The sequence below is a fragment of the Varroa destructor genome, unplaced genomic scaffold (assembly GCF_002443255.2).
Source record: "Varroa destructor unplaced genomic scaffold, Vdes_3.0 BEIS01000007.1, whole genome shotgun sequence".
Classification (NCBI taxonomy): domain Eukaryota; kingdom Metazoa; phylum Arthropoda; class Arachnida; order Mesostigmata; family Varroidae; genus Varroa; species Varroa destructor.
Window position 1 is genome coordinate 23,025,520 of NW_019211460.1, and position 17,358 is coordinate 23,042,877.

The 17,358-nt window shown below is 39.2% G+C and overlaps 2 protein-coding genes and 1 long non-coding RNA gene across 11 annotated transcripts in view; all 3 read right to left on the reverse strand.

The window, feature by feature from the left end:
- LOC111254983 (uncharacterized) overlaps positions 1-17,358 on the reverse strand; it is a 79,976-nt gene that overhangs the window by 22,861 nt on the left and 39,757 nt on the right. The gene's annotated exons all lie outside the window — the stretch shown is intronic.
- LOC111254981 (uncharacterized) lies at positions 1,738-6,784 on the reverse strand. The gene is made up of 2 exons (XM_022816512.2): positions 5,239-6,784; positions 1,738-3,390 (listed from the first exon to the last, which is right to left on the reverse strand). The coding sequence occupies exons 1-2, from the start codon at positions 5,492-5,494 to the stop codon at positions 2,741-2,743; spliced, it is 906 nt and encodes a 301-aa protein (XP_022672247.1). The 5' UTR covers positions 5,495-6,784; the 3' UTR covers positions 1,738-2,740.
- On the reverse strand, positions 11,804-17,356 carry Npc2e (Niemann-Pick type C-2e). The gene has a single exon (XM_086975274.1). It carries the CDS (start codon positions 13,368-13,370, stop codon positions 12,909-12,911), a length of 462 nt encoding a protein of 153 aa, XP_086831400.1. The 5' UTR covers positions 13,371-17,356; the 3' UTR covers positions 11,804-12,908.

The following is a 17,358-nucleotide window of genomic DNA, read 5'->3' on the forward strand; positions in this document are numbered from 1 at the left end:
CCTGGCAAGCCGTAACCACCGCTAGTGACCCAGCCCCTCCGGCACCCGACAGGATGTTCCGGTAAGCAGACTACGGCCGTGCTGGCGGCCCTTGAGGGAGGATGAAGACGTGATCTGCGTCTTTATGAACCAGCTGAACAACGAGGAAGGATGAAGACCACGGATCCGACCTTCCAGCGGTGAGTCAACGACAATAGACTCTCGGCTACCCTCAGTTTACACCGCACATGCGACATCTCGGCATCACAACGGCTGCCCAGTGAACCGTTGGCGGTCATCGGCTCGATCGCTACCGCCAGTCCCATCCACAGTATTGATATAGCATTGTGGCAAGGAACGTTGCCTGCTGAGCTGTCAACCACACGCTTCCAGCAGCTCCTACTCAGCCCCTGCCAGCAGCGCTCCTGTGCTAGTGCTTCTGCTATTTTTGCTCAGAGTTCCGCTTGCTGCACTTCATGACCAAAGGCTTCGGACTTTAAGGATCGTAGATCTATAGACGGCCAAACATTTCCTGTCTTTCCGATTCGGACAAAGATTTCAGATTTAACCCCGTTTTTACCCCCTATACACGTCGTTACCTCATATATTAGGTGACGACGTGTATATATATATGCATATATATGCATATATGAGAGAGAGCGACGGCTTAGACGGTAAAAAAAGCCTGGCTAAGTAAAGAGGCATTATTTTATTCAGGCATCGCCATCAAACGCACACCTACTAAACGATGACTACGAAGAAATGCATAAGTCAGTTATACAAGTGCATCTTTTTCGTGTTAACGGGTAATTCAAGTTTGAAATCATCTGGGCCTTGTTTTTAGAATAGTTGTACAGTCAGTTTCTATCAGGAAGTCATCTTTTGCCGTACGATTTCATTACACTTAGTAATTCATTCGAAATTAGCTTTGTGCCAGTTTTCAAACTACATAAATATCAACACAGCACTAGGATCCAATAGATACTGTGGATCTGTCACGTCGTCCTCTCTGAACACACCGTGTCGTATTGCCTGGCAGGCACAATAACATAGAATTTGCCTGCTCGTTTAGCGAGCAGATGGTGATTTTTGGAACAGTGTAGGCTTCCGGTCGCTGATAAAGTCGCTGCAACGACAGCGTCGCGTTGACCTCGCGTATCGGGATCCGACTATACCTAAAATTAAGTAGTTAACCCTCGTGCTCGATCTAACCTTGTCATTCGAAAACGCTAAGCGTCACTTCTATTCCCTTAACGAATTCCCTTCCACTTCTATTCCCTTATAAACGAATCGAACTTGTAAAGAAGCTTCGAACAATGGATTCGCAGCAAAAAGAATATATTGGATATAATTTTCTTTTTCATTTCTCACTATACAACAATCAGATACTACTTGCATCGAACCTGTAACTATACCTAAACGTCCTTGATGATCCTAATGGCCTTTAGCTGGACCGCCAGCCGGTGAGTTGTGCGAGCCATCGCCCGTTCCCTTAATCGCTTCTTGCAGTCGCTGCCTTGTCTTGTCTGCACACTATTCCGTTACGATAGGTGATAAGGTTTTTCAGATTATTAAGGGTTCAGTGTGCAAATGCACGGAAAAGCCGAACCACCGTCTGCCATTTCTAGACTAATATGTACCAACAAGTAAACAGTAACCACTGTTATTAATGGCTTTGGTAACCACAATATTATTGTCATTATTTAATTAAAGGTGTTCGTTTTTTCAAGTATCAAATAAATATCTGAATAGCTCTGATTTGCTTTTTTACACATCCGCAATATTTTTTAGAACAGCATTTTGGCTTTATTTAATTCTGATATTATACTAAGTTTACATTGGATTACAAATCGAGCGTCCGCTAGCGTTCTCTCCTGTAAAGTTATTTTTTTCCGGGTTTTGCGTTATCACCAAACATCACTGTATCATTTAACTGCGTGCAAATTAGGACTCCTTGTTATATATTTTCAATGTTATTATTATTATTATAAGTATTGTCCGATTTCCACAAACTTATGAGAATATGAAAAAGTTCTCGAAATTCGCTATTCGTAATAAAAATAAAGAATATATATATATATATAAAACGTTCAATAATCATAGTTAAAAAAAATATAATTAGAAAAAAAAAAAACAAATTTGAAACCCGTCTTGTAAAAATCCGTCCGCCATTTTCCTTCTAACGCGATAAACGGTAAACACGATAAACAGCAAAATATTTTTACTGTTTCAGGTTAATCCAGCCAAATAAATAAAAAATGTTCACCATCTGTCTGTTTTCGAGTGGAGCGTGTTTGCAAATTAAGCAATGACTCAAGCCTGAAAAATTGAAACGACCGCTGAGCCTCAAAAGGGAAAGACCGATTCGTACGCGCCATGCCCGAGGTACTTTCGGAGCATGTAAGGTTGATTGTAATTGGCTATTAGACCTGCTAGCCTTGTCATCCAGGATTCTCTTGTTATAAACTGCCATTTCAGTCGCACGGATCGAACGTGATCAACTTTAAGTAGTAGAGGTAGTTATAATGATAAGGTCAACTGTAGTTATTTTATACTGTTGGCGACCTTGTAGTTCTTTGATGTCCTCGCCGTTTGCACTTTGATTGATTGCACCGAGTAAGAATGGTTAGGAGAGTTCGAAGGCTTTGAGCCAGCGTACGCAGCCTAAGTGCCTTGACGCATTGAGGTATTTGAAAAAATTGAGGAGCTTGGATGGTCAGTCGTTCATGATCACTTGAGGAACCTAGGCCGTTCGGTGTATCTAATGTATCTGGGTCACCTGGGGTTCCAATGCCGTTTCATGGCTCTTTGATGTGCTTGCAATCCTTGAAGTGCCATAACCGTTTGGACTGTCTGGGTTTTTAGAAGGTATGCAGTTTTTCGAAGAGCTGCCCTTTGTTGAGGCGCTACCGTCTTTCAAAGTGTTACGGCCTTTTGTGTTATTACGGCCTGTTGAGATGCTATTGTTCCTCGAAAGATTTGACCCGTTTAAGTCGACTGTGCCATCTGGGGTGCTTGAGTGGCTTGGAATGTCTAGATCTGCGGATTTGTTTAGCCAGACTGAGGGACATGATGTATTGGATAGCTCTTTAGAGGCAGACTCATCGGTAAATGGTGAAAAATCCTTTTTAGAACAAATAATCATTGTGCGAACTAAAGGCCAGTCGTATTCGTGGCACTTTATAAGCTCCCATACATCTTTATATGACCAGCCTGATTTGTGAGCCCAGAAGCGAACTTTGTACGTAAAGATCGCACTTTCCGTCAAGTTGACCTTTGCGACTTCTAAATCGACGTCCCAAGAAACGTCATTTAAAACTTGCAGCATATGTGATTCATCCATACCGAATTGAAGCGCCAAAATCCTGACTAGAAGCTTATTCTCTTTACGTTGCATCTCAACAGTTTTACCTGTAATCGGTAACAGAACACATCGTTGCGTTTCTGACACGTCTACGAGTGATATTTTACATTTGCCAGAGGCTAGAGCTTCCTGACTAATGCCCCCTCTAAAACCCTATTGTTCGTGGGACAATAAGAGCGCATATATAACAATACTGGTAGTGAATGTAATGCGCTGGTGAATTAGCTACGCTATGAGTTAATATTATTATATTAACAAATCCTTTAATATCAATATGGAGATCAGCTCATGTGCAGAAACAGATTTGTTTATACTTAGTACCCTTGAATAAAATATAAATATTCGGTGCAAGCACGAAGCCAAAGTATGCTTCGTCAACATTTTATCACTATAGGCAATTAAAAATGATTTAATATACTCCAATATATTTTAAAAAATGTGCCGCAGAATTGTTAGAAATCGAACAGAATACATCGCTCAGAGATAGTTCAAGCTAACAATCAATGACGAACGCCACCATGTAAAAATAGTAACTGATTGGGCTTCTGCGCTTGAGCAATTTCTTCTAGTGTTTCGTATTTTTCCTATATTTAGCACGTACCTATTCTTAAGCCAAAAAAAAACCTATATGTTATTTCAAAGTCTCATAATCTCCTTGGTGTATAAAATGCGCCCAGATAATGAATGAATGGATTAAAAGCATCATCTGTAGTCGACATTGTGTCAATTTTGACATTTATCAGTGGAGAATTATTTTATTAAAATTAGCTTAATCCATAGAAACTGTATTTATATTCAGCAACTTATTTTTCTTTTCTGTTTTGTTGTTTCAGAGTGTAGGACCCTTTTACGAAGATGATACGTAAAGGTGCTCCAGTGAAAAGCAAACTCGGTAACCAGAGCACTATTTAAGGGGTATACCTGCGGGATAATCAGAGGAATCTAGCTCTCTTTGTTAACTTGGCTACCTAAGTAATTATTTATTCCCAGTAGCGCAGAGCAAGGTTCTGGTAAACAGTTACTCGAACTTCCTACATTAATAAGTTGAATATCTAAATACGAATTGCCTTTAAGTCTTTATACTAAAAAGTTACTCATTGCTGAAGGAAAACAGAAATCGTAGCGAACTATGCGATCATCAGTTTGACCATAGTCATTTATTTATGGAATATTATTCTGGGCGTACTTCGAAGTAACGTTTCTATAATAAGTGAAACTTGCGATGATTAATATCACAGTATATATATATATATATATAAGCTGCTGTACTATTTGGCATCTTCTTCATGCATGAAGGGCACATGAACACATAGCAAAGTATAAGATCGCGTCGACCTGGAATGATTTCTTATTTGAACGGTATCCAGAATCAATATTATCAAAATAACCGTATTGGCTTAAGCCTACCTGAGGGGCGAGGAATAGATTGCTTAAAATTACGGCTAAGAAAACAATCATTTGTTCCCTGGATTTACGGTCTTTAATTTTACAGTTTTTTGAAAAATAATTGTTCTTATATAAACTCAATATTTATTATAATTATCAACGCGATTCATCAATGATATATATGTGTCTGTGTGTATCTGCGCGTGTGTGTGTGCGTGTATGTACGCATGTATATATGTAAATGTGCGTGTGTATGTATGTATGTATGTATGTATGTAAATATGTGTGTGTGTGTGTGTGTGTGTATGTATGCATGTATGTAGATGTGTATGCGTGTATGAATGTGTGTCTGTGTGTATGTATGAGTGAATGTAAGTGTGTGTGTCTGTGTGTTTGTATGGATGTTAATGTGTGGGTGTGTGCGTGTGATTATGTGTATCAGTGCTGAAGATTTACAGAACAGTCTAAATGTTTCCATTTGGTATTCGCCTTGGACGAATGCGTCTTACCTGGGTTAATTACTTTAAGTGAACGTTTATCACTCTTAGTCGTGACCATGATGTTAATTCTGCACAAGCGCGATTTTTTCACAAATTTGCTAAGCCAGTTTGTGTATTGCAGCCTTTTTTTACACCTGTGTGTTTGCTGCGCCATCATTTCGAATATCAGATGTTCTTCGCTGTCGGTAAAAGGCGACCTTTGCCTAGAACGGTGCAAACAACATCGCCAGTTGCACGCATAAGGATCAATGAACATCATATGCATTCTTAGCTGCCGATCGTCATCGACAAGGAGGTCTTTAGCTTTCTGGATACACGTGAGTCTGTCGAGTTCGAAAATACGCCGCTCTGAGTTTTAGCAAACTATTAGACTCAACAAAATTACTATTAGCAAAAGGCTATAGATTCAATTGATGAAGAAGCGGCGATGTAGATGCTAACCTCGAAGGTGGACATCATCATGTTTTTTGTTCCTGTTTTTTTGTTTTGCGACTTTTGTTCCCTCGTTACCCCCAACCCGTAACATTTTTATATGTACAGCAGCATTGAAAAGAATACAATATTTAAAAAAAAAAAATAAAATAAACGTGCGTATAAATAATCAGCAGTGTTATTTACTTCGCCGTTGTAAAGCCAAACTGCTTTCTATGTGCCTTATTGGAACTAGACCGGATTTTCCCAAATTCATTTCTGTAAATGTCTATCTTTTTTGTGTGATTCTGAGACGTGTGTTCTAATCGTATCGATTTGCTACGCAGTTCGTCGCACAGGTATTCATCGTTACGAAAACAAGATAACCAGAAGTTCACAGGGAAATACTTAATTCCTTTATGAGGTTTATGAGCTGTCAACTAAGGTAAAAAGAGCCCCTGCTGACTGCTTACTATATACTTAGTACTAATTGCTATACTATAGTTTGAGATCGGATATTATTTTTCCTAAACATACTATATGCTAATACTCTCTTAAGGCATAGATAGTATATACTATATCAGCAACATGATTTTTGTGTAGGCCTTGACAGTCAGAGTAATAGGTATAATTTTATAATGGGCGGCTATAGTACAAGAAAAAGGGATGAAAATTGACGTATTTTTGGATAACGTCTAGTCTACGCATGCAAAATATAAGTAAAAAAAAGAAAAAGTAGAAAGTTTAAGCTAAGACGAACGCTACTTTTTTTGCTAAGGAAGTTATTTTCTTTGCCTGATTGTCAACGTTTCATTGATCTTTTTTAACTGACCCCCTTTCCAGTGCGTTCCCCCTGAAGAATACGTATAGATCTACTCCTAAATGCGTTTATCTACTTCATACTACAAATTGAATATCACGCTTTTAATTCAGGCGTGTTTCCTCTCAGTACTGCTACTTTAAAGCACCTAATATGACTATCAGCAGATTACTGTTATTCGATATTTCTTATCTATGCATTCGTCTCTGCCAAAGCCTGCCCACACACAATTTGATCGCTGAAGGTGCGGAAGCCGTGGAGACAGCCCAATTTCCAGTAAGGTCGTGGTGGTATCGTTAGAAAAGGCGACGCAGCTCCGAAAAGGTCGACAGTCAGGTCAAACCAAGACCTGTGGACATGAACAGCTCTTAGTGTACTTATGCGACGCTGTTAACTTTGCATGCGTTCAGCCGCACCCAAGTAACCAGCTAAATGCCGATAGACAAGACTAACCTTAAGCTTCACACGCAAATATTTTACAAGTATGGATTCAGTTTCTTGAATAGTACCATATTTGCTAAATGGCTCATTCATTGTGAAATTTTAACTTACTGGTCAGTAAATGGCGACTTGATGATAAGTGGTTAGCGGCCTAGGTTTATCCTAAAGTAAATATGGATTTATAGTTTGAAATAGTTTCTTAGGCCACTTTCTGATAAGACTGAATACCTAGCTCTTTTGCGTTCTATCTTAGAGCTGAACACTTTCGCTTTGGTATTTCTGTTGTTACTTGACACTGGCCTAGAGGCGTTCGCACAGAGTGTCAGACCACCCGAAAATCTTTGTGGGATCAATAAGCTAAGCTGTAAACGCGTCAGACGAAGGACACATTTGCACTTCCTAGGCGTCTAGGTTGTTCTGACGACGAAAAACAGCTGACTCTGCAAGCACGTTCGGTGTAAACTTCACTTTGGAACTTCATGAAATAGACTGCAATCATGAAGGAATCGTGCTTAGAATGTTGGATCATTTGTTCATGTAAGAAAAAAACAATATAAATAACCTATCGCTGAGAAGCTGAATAGTGCTGCTTCTTTCGATTGCACAATTGGACCGTACGTTCACTTATACTGTGCCGTAGCATTGGGTCGGGCTGATGAAACAATTGCTATTGGGCTGTTTCGTAATAGATATACTGTTAAATCGGCATTGAAAATTCGATCTATTCAAGACATTGTCAAATTGCATTTATCGGTAACATTAACATACATATTATCCATTGCACCGAGTGTTTCCACCTGCCAGTGAAGGCACACGGCTAAGATGCACGTGACTATTATAACGTCGGTATAAACTCTTCGTTTCCACGGAAACACTTCGTTTTCCACGGTACATACAGTAACCTTCATAATGTATAATAATCTACACATTAAGTTAGTAATGCATGTTTATAAAGGCGGTCAGGGTTAATTTATTTTTATCATTAATAATAGCAAAAGTCTTATATATACATGAATTTATAAAAATTAAAAGAAAAATCTGGAATCGTTTCTAGACTACGGGAAGATTAGGCGTTAGAGATCGAATGCTGTTCAACCTTTATATATGAACTTAAATAGTGTGTATTATAACAAGATAGGCGAAATAGACGCAAATAGACGAAGTAAACACAATTAGGCACAAAAACACTTATTGAAATGTGTAACATTTGTGTAAAAACTGTTTGTTCAGATAATTATGAAACGCATCTCCACGACATTTTTACTCTGTACCGTCATTTCCACACCACAGCACGATCTATTACAAACACTTACCGCCATTAGCGGGTTGGCTGGCACGTGAGCATGCCAATGCTTACTTCATAAGAACATCACGCTGCAGCCAATCGAAAAGTCGTTAGACTCGTGTGCAAACGAGGAAATTATATACGTATTGCTTGGTACACAAGCAAGGACCGTATTGACATAGTTAAAACTTCCGCAGCTAATCCTAATTGCCAGTTACTTGGATCTTAAATGGTGCATTTGACGAACAGCATCTGCGCGGAAAGCTTTGTTTACGACAAGTTACTTTGTGCTACGTTAGGTGTACTTAAAACAGCCTAAGTCTGGTATGGAGACGAAGTCCCATGGCAGTTCGTAGGAAGTGCGCAGGATTCGTAAAAATATTCGTAAAATATATAGTTATGTTCCCTTAATTTTAGGATTATCGGAAATTAAGCTAAACCGAGCGCCTTTTAAAGGCAATTGATTTGTGTTTCATTGAAGTAATCGGCGTTTGTCACTGTAGATAGGCATGCTTATCCTGTGGAAACGCTTCATCATATGCTGATATGGAAAATTTACGCCTATTTGTGTACATATATTTTGTTGATACCAGCGAAAGCAATCGCGCAGCCTTAAAAATAGGTCCTAATCAGTAAAAATCCTGAAAAAATATTAAACAATAATAGAAGTGCTCATTAATTATTATTATTATCACTCTTATCGATTAATACAAGTGAATGGTATATTGCATTAAGGTAGGTAATACATTGTTATTATAATACAAGTATAAACGCGACACAAAACTTAGCGAAAGCATTTGTTCCTATATAGCCCTGGTGTTATGTTTACAATATACTCTTTCGGAATTTAAACCGTCCTTCTTCTACAAGCTCCCATACGAAAATCTTGTCTATCTTCCATATATACATGGTTTTAGCAATAATGTAATATTCAAAACACATCACGTTCTTTTCCCAGCTTCCAGATCGCGATAAATGATAGTCTACGCTTATTTTGCGTGCCATTATGAACCAGTGTCTCCGATCGAACCGAGTTTTCTATCAATTCGCTCGTTCACTCAAATATACACTTGAGCAGAACGCTCCAACTAATTGATCGCGTACGCGATTCTACTTCTCAGTCCCTCAAGCTTCTTCAGTAACCTTTCAGCCCCCTGCTTTGTTCCGAGTAGTACCTGAGAATAGTTGCTGGCAACATCAAGAGCAGTAATAGCGGCGGGGGTGCCGTGCGCTGCAGGCGTGCTTGGGCTAACTGGGGTGAAACGAATGATAAGTCAAACGTCAGAAAATCGGTCTGGCTGAGAAGAGGCGGGTAACTAGCTAGCCAAGAGGCGAGGTAAGCGGAGCGCAATAAAAAACTAGACGAGCTCTAGCTACCGACTGACGGCAGCAGCTACAGTAACCGGCAAAACGCAGTCCCGATAAAACTAATTGAGTTGCCACTCTTCTTCCGGAAGTTTTCCTCAGGAAACGATAACTGCCGACTCAAAGGGGCTAGGGCTAGCTGACTGTGTCTAGTAGGTGGGTGAGTCTAGAAAAGCGCTAGCAGAAGCGATTTGGTCTCCTGCGACTGAAATTGGAATTGCGGAAGCTGCCGTTCTTGCGCGGCCTGCCGTTTCTGCAGGGCATGTCTGTCTTTTTCGGGGATAATACGGACACCTCTAACTTTTTTTGGTCAACAGTCTACACCAATATTTGTGACTGTAAGGCGGCTGGCCAAGAAACGTTGTAAGGAGGACACAAAAAATGGTTTAATATCGGGGCCGTCAAGATAAAGGGTGACATTTCCAGATTTGCCATTTTTGTCATGTTACTTCAAGTTGAACATTTAATAGGTATGGACAACAAGAAACTTTGATATATAACCGATTGTGATCGCTATCGACCGGAAGGGGTATGTGATATGGGTCCGTAGCAAGCCGAGCAGCACCGGTTAGGGATGTTGGTTTAAAGCGCACGAACTATAATTGAGCACAGATTTTTGTTTTCTAGAATATCATATAAAGGGAAACGGTTATGGTAAAATTGAGATGGGAGACGAAATTATCTACAGATGTCTTATGTGTATTACAGATTATCAAACAATCACCATTGATTCCCATGACAACAAGAAGAAGGTACGAGTATAGAAGTGGCAAACGACGCTTGAGTTACCCCTGAAAAGAACTGTATTGTTCCTTAAGTGAAACAAAATACATATATATTTTAGCATATGAGAATTTGGTCGTGAGATTTGGCCGCCGCCATGTTTCCCATGCCGGCTCTCATTATACATATGCAAGGTTCATCGCTAAAAGCTGCTATGTGGTGTTACCGGTATAGAAGGGGTACGTTGTAAAAGTCGTCCAGTGCATGGACGTGAATTTAGAAAAAATGTTCACGATCTCGTTGTGTTTTTATGTAAATTTATCGGTTCGCCCTATGGCGATGTTTTCTTTAGCCCGCCCCCGCCGTATAACAGCTCTAAAAGAGGTAAACAATGTCAATTTATCGGAAAACTAACTCCAATAGTAGTTCCCCTGGGCGAACAGATTACATCTACAATTGCGAATACGTTAAACAGCTACACTTAATAGATGGATGTAGTAATCTTCCAGCGCAGATCCAGCTGTATCGATCACGGCCAGTGCATGAATTAGCGAGCATTCGTATTTCGTGCGTTGAGCCTTGAGTTCATTGTCTAGAACCTGTACGTCCTGAAATGATCGACTGAAAAAGTCGAGTGGGGTCCGCGGTCACATTCATACGGCACACTCATCTGACCTCCCAAAAGGCGTCCGCCTCCCTCGCAACGTCACCCGGCGAAGTCAAACAGGCAGTGACTAGTGGTTTAAGCCTTAATCTTACTTCTAATTTTTCAATATGATGTAACCACGTGTGCGGCTCGAACGCAAGGTTCGCATCTACTGCCTTACGATTACTGGTGCATCTTGCTGTATAGCTACCAATGTACATCGGGCCGTAGCTTAAAAATGAAATCTGCGACCTATAATCACTCAAGGGAGCGGAAATCAGTGCTAGATGACCTTAGTACTATGCAACCTATATTAGAGTTAAAGGTCGGCTTTGGTCCGGTAGTTTTCGATTAGGCAACCCTATAGCTTCATAAATCATTGCAAGAGACAACTCGTATCTATTCCTGTATGCTGCTAATTGTAAAAGCTGGTATAAAACCAGGAAACATGCTTTTCGGAGAATTTTGGAAGGAAGTGCAACATTTCACTAGCTTTGCTGGCACATGCATGCAGGTGCTTCGACTGCGTAAACCTGTCACAGACGACCGTTACTTTGAGCGTAAGTATTCGTTTAATTTGAGCCAACAAGCCTATCAGTGCTATTTAATAACTTCTAAGGTTCTTTGGTTGGTTAGGAAAGGTATAAACAGCGTGCGATGGGGGCACGTACACAGTAAAAAAATCTAATGACCTTACAGAGAAAATCATTTTACGTTACAAACAATTATTTTTTAAACATGATTGTAAAAATATTGGATTGTCAGAAAACTGCTGATGGTATTTCTAGCTAAGCGGCTTTAAAGTCACCTATCTCAGGTTATGTGAGCGGCATCGAGTTGCTGCTGGTGTCGTTTAAAAGTCAAATATGGACAGCAGTAAACGTTCTAAAATTGTTGAAAAGCCTTTATTCAGATTAAAAATGACGCATTTTAAAGGTGAGTACAGTTTCTTCAAAAAGTCATTATAGTTTGCAGTGTCTTAGAATAAGGATACAGCACACAAGGAAGCCCATAAAAATGTGATATTTATGATCAGTAGCTGAGTTATCGAGCGGCAAGGCTCAAAAATGGTTATCGCTTTTGTTCTGGAAATTTCGATGCGAAGTACACTCCTCGTAGCGATAAAAAAATTAATGAAATTGAAAAATCGACCGAAACCATCATAACAATGCCAGACTTTCGTCTTACGTTTAGCTACTCCGGAAAAATGGAGCTAACTTGCATTGGAAATTTTAGTGCATTCACCATTTGAAACGAAACCTACACCATCAGACTATAACCTGTTTCGGTCCCTGCAAAATTCCAATTGTCTAGGGAAAGAAAAATCTGTTTCCCTCCCAGAAACCACATTTGCACAGTGGTAGGATTATGGTGTTAAAAAATTATAGGAAAAATTGACTTAAGTCGCGCATATGTAGTTTACTAATATTATTGTGAAAAGAAAGAAATATTGGCTTTAATGCTAGCCTGAGAACTGATTTTTTGACTGTCAGCGTTCTCTTAGATATTTGAAATTCAGATCAACTGTCGTCTCTCGGATACTTTAAATGGTGCCCATGAAAAACATTATGCTGATTGATATTAGTACTCATAATCACTCTTACTACCAATAAGTATAAACAACTTTAGACATGTACTTCACTATTAAAAAAACTGTTGCTATGTTCTCACTAGAAGAGACAACCTTAATGCAGGCGTAATTTATGAAACGAATAGCGAATGATTAGAGATATGAGATACGAAATAAAAAAATTCTACTAAATCAGAAAACCTTCGACCCGTCGCCATATCCAGCGCCCCTTAAGATGAACGTCATTTTTTCAACGTTTGGCGTGAGTTCACATGCGTCCCTATTTTGATTCTAGTTGAGCAACGCTTTTACAATCTTTTCGCATTCCATTACGGACCGTTACGGTACATCACGGAACGTTCCAACCTTTTCCCACCAGATGAACACGCGTCCCGTTGCTTACTCGTTCAGGCTAGATCTACGCGAGCAGAATACTATGGGTAAAACAGGACATCATTCCATGATCTCCCGTGATCTTCACTTCGACGACGGTTCGTCGAATTGGCACTTTCGGTACGGACATATTGAAACCGCCTATCACGGGTTCGTCTTTGTTGATCGGGCATCGTACTGCCGCTTTGCAGAGATCTGGTTCAATTCCAGGAATACGGATAGTGAAACCCATTATGCTCACGTAAGCGTCGACCCTGAACGTGGTACTGGTCATGTCGGGAACAAATACGAAATCGAATGTCGTCACTCCGCCCTTCTTAATCTCGCAGGGGTCTGAATGACATGGCGTCGCAGTCAACATCCTTAGCTTGCCCTTTCCAGGGTTGGCGCAGGGAGTTGTTCGTACTTCATTTTGTGCTGTGGTGATTGCGGCCATCAAGACAATGGAAAATACGGCGAAACGAAACATCAGTTTAATGATGCACATTTCTACCAAGCACAACAGCAACGATAAGAACAATTTGCTTGTCGAGACTCAATAAGGCACAGCAGCAGGACTTTGTTGTTGCCTGTAGCTGATTGAAGCATACAGAATAGAAAAACATAAAAAATATTAGGTGTACTTAATCCTGGGATACGAACGGATTTTGGGTTAGCTGACTCATAAATTCCACTGTCAAATGACTATATTCAATGTATAGGTTACATGTTAAACGCTAAAAGCCAGGAGACAGTCCTTAGAAATCGGTAGCAGCTAAGCCGTCTTCCAATAAAAGCGTCGAACAGGTTGAAATTAGACAAAACGAATGCTCAGGGAACAACTACGCTTCGATACTATCGGTTACAAGTCAACGCAGCTAGTATAGCGGGATGTTGTCAGCATTTCAAGTCGAATTTAAATGGAAAGGTTGGTCGGGCAAAAAAAAAGTGTCACAAACACAAATGGTTGAAGCACTCGACATATTGAGGAATTTTACACAATTACTGAATAGGTGAAGCAAAAAAAAAGGAGACCAACACATTGAATACAATTTAATCAATCGCAAAATAGGTATGATTCAGCGCAGTGTGAAGAGGTCTAAGCCTTCTAAGTCTTCTAAGCCCATAAATATCGTTTGATACTGTTTTCTTCAGGTTTTAGGTATAAGGTTCGTTACCAACAAATATTCACGTTTCGAAGGGGTTATCGTATGTGCATGATGCCTCTATTCGAATAGTGGTATAGTGAAGCGAAGTTTTTTTAATCAAAGTTTTAAAACGTCGTTCTATGGAGATTTTTGTGACGAGCTTTGTGGAATCGTTAAGCTTCTCCACACTTTGTATTCGAGAAATACCCGTCGTAAATGGGGCACAGGGTACCAAGTTTTTGTACTTCTATAACAATAAGCTATAACAAATGAATTGGGTAGTACTGTACAATCGATGCGACATGTTGTTGGGCCGCTAGTATTCAACGAACCCTTCTATAAACCTTATAAATTTCTAACAAGGCAAGGCCAATTACTAGTATTGTAGGATATAAAGTTGCTTTTGTTATTTATCCACATTATCATTAACCGGGTTTCCGGCAGTGACCTTTCCTCTCTTTTCCGCCGTCGATGTATAAAATATGTGATAATATATATGTAGAAAATTATACTTTATCGAAAGCACTAATTGTAGGCCAATAAAATGCTATTATGCAGCCACGATATTTTTGCTTAATAGAAGAGAAGACCTGCATTTAAACTTAAGGTCGGTAATTATCAGCCACTGTGACAAAGCGTAGGCTCCACCACGCGGTAAGGGTTAAATTTGCACGACTTTTACTTAGTCAACCAATTTTATATGATTTTAAAAATCAGTAATCAGCAGGATTGGGTTTTTGGGTATTTACGTTGTAGCTGCTTAACGAAAATACTGGCATGTCAACCAGAGCCTATTTTTCTTACACATTTTCAGGTTTAGCCATATGAGTATATTTACAGATATCTAAGAATTACGCACATAAATAGGCACACGCAAACAACTTTATGAATAAAATAAAAGAAATTGTTGGTATTATAATCAGTTTTACCACTATCCTACATTTACAAATGCAGGAACTTGTAGAAATACATTAATCTCACCCTATCAAATGCTTACTTGGCACATTTCACGAAATACATTTTTATTTCCATACCATTCACTCTCCGGTATCACCCCCAAAAGTCGAATCGATTTTTATTGATTAAAATAAAACAAGAGTATTCTCGAGTTCGGTGCTCGTTTCCATATCTCGGATACCTTTACTATACGTGGAATAGATACGGCGATCCGACTGCCCACACCTTGGTGCACACACGCTAAGCATCCGATATTCGTGTGTACGATGGAAGTCTTTTGAAAGGCAACAAAAGCGACTGGTAGGGTTAAGAAGCTCAAAGATGTTTATATGTGTTGGATACTTGTCATAGATTTTCTGGGTCGAATGCTATTTGCTATGATTAACTAAGCATTATTAGAACTAACGGAAACGTAAAAAATGACGTCAGAGACAATACGCTACTAAAACTCGATAATAATAATATGAGTATCTATATTAGTAAATATACTAGGAGTTAATCGTGGTCCTGTTTTAGGTAACAGTGAAAACGTATTTCTTTCTCCGTAGCGTCACTACACCAGAAGGTAACGATAATAGTTATGCTTTCAAGCGCATATTTTACGTAGAACCCTAAGCAAAACGATAAAATCCACTATTACTAGATATTTTCAAATGTGTTAAATAACGTACTAAAGTGTAACTTTCCGGCTACTTCTATACAAAGCGCCAATGTTGTGTCTCATGGTGGTCCAATACACAGCTTTAATTTGGGCTTGCTAGTTCTGTCTTCCTAGCTTTGACAGTGAATTCTCTTCTGGAGACGAACTAGAGTTGAGCAGATCATTACAAGCAGGGAGTGGCTAGAAGGCTCGTTATTTTGTTGAAAAGGACCAGCTCCCGGAGCGATGGGCACACATCTTCGTCATTTGTTGCTTGGCCGACTAAAGAAGGCTAAAAGACGAGTCCGCCAGAAACGTTAGGGTTTTGTTGAATGAAAAAGAAAGACCCTTGAGAAAGCAATGAAAAGCGATGCAGTACGCTCTTCGCATCGAAACTCAAAAGGATGGTTGTCTGACATATTTTAAAAGTTTGGGCAACCTATGGTGTAACTATCTATTTTGAATTTTTTGATTCGGTGACGTTTGAGCAGTGCGCACCTCCGTAATCCACAACATCCAGGCGGAAACGAAGCTAAATTCTTGCAATGAGGTTCATTACTCTTTATTTGTCATATTCGTGCATAAAATTACGTTGTTTCATGACTTTTAATTTTATATTAATAACACTGTTTCAAGTAACGTACCTAGAAAATTAATTTTTTTCTACCCAATGTTGTTTTACAAAACACAGTTAGAATGGTGTTTTGTAACGTCCACTAAGAACTTGTATAGAAAATAGCGGTAATTGTTTGGAATATACTGTACGTGGATCATTCGACGCGCGATTCCGGTACTGCTACAGGATATGGGTCAAACTTCGGTTTGCTATAAAAGCGTAGAAAAAGTTAGTCCGCTCAGAAAGTTCCGGTCTGCGTGAGCAGTGAATATATAGTATATAATTAAAAATTAAAATTGAATAGATAGTTGACAATCTGATATGATTGGCACAAATCTGCAATATCCAACATTATCTCTTAGACACGTCTAGGATTAATAAGGGCTTTAGAAATTCCGACTCGAGTACATATTGTATAAGCACATGGAAATATACTATCTAATCAAACGGTGATTTAAGACGAAGGTTAAATGGTTTCTAAACAAAACCAATGAATACTAAAGAGGATATTTGGCTGCAAATAATGTCTTTGGCTTACAATGTAAGATGAAAAAGTATGGCTCGCATGCCTCTATCATTTTTAACAGGCCTTAAGCAAAAAATGTATTCATTCATTCGCAGGTTTTCATGACAAACTATTATATTGTTGCCCGTTTTTAATAACAATAAAAAACTTTCCCGCCAAACAGAAGCAATTATTTTACTCGGCTGGGATCGACGATACGCTGAGCCAGCACAGTATAATCTAATTAATTTTCTTTGCAGGACTACACAGCAGGTTAGCGTGACCCCGTGTAAGCCATGCATGCAGTATTCCCAAAAGGTTAACCTCTTTTGGGAACAAGCTGTGCAGAACTTCACCCAGAAAACGTTTTATATTTTAAATATATTGGACTGGGCATTGTAAGACAAACATTGTTTTGTCATCGTGTTCAATGTACGGTTAAAGTGAGATTAGAAGATATATCCTAGAGCTTCATTTGTGTCAACTTATTCAGAATTTATGTATACTTTATATATATCAAGGCGGGCTGGGTTATCTTTGCTGGCACGTCATTGCTATTTATATAGTTATAATCGCGTATATATTAATTAAGTTATATTGTAATGCTTGTACCATTCGAACTTGGCCATG

Bases quoted from the DNA above. Each gene is read 5' to 3' on its own strand.
- LOC111254981 (XM_022816512.2), bottom strand. From the start codon at position 5,494: ATGCATATGATGTTCATTGATCCTTATGCGTGCAACTGGCGATGTTGT. The intron at 3,391-5,238 runs GTAAGACGCATT...TACCGATTACAG, and splicing joins ACTTAAAGTAATTAACCCAG to GTAAAACTGTTGAGATGCAA.
- Npc2e (XM_086975274.1), bottom strand. From the start codon at position 13,370: ATGTGCATCATTAAACTGATGTTTCGTTTCGCCGTATTTTCCATTGTC.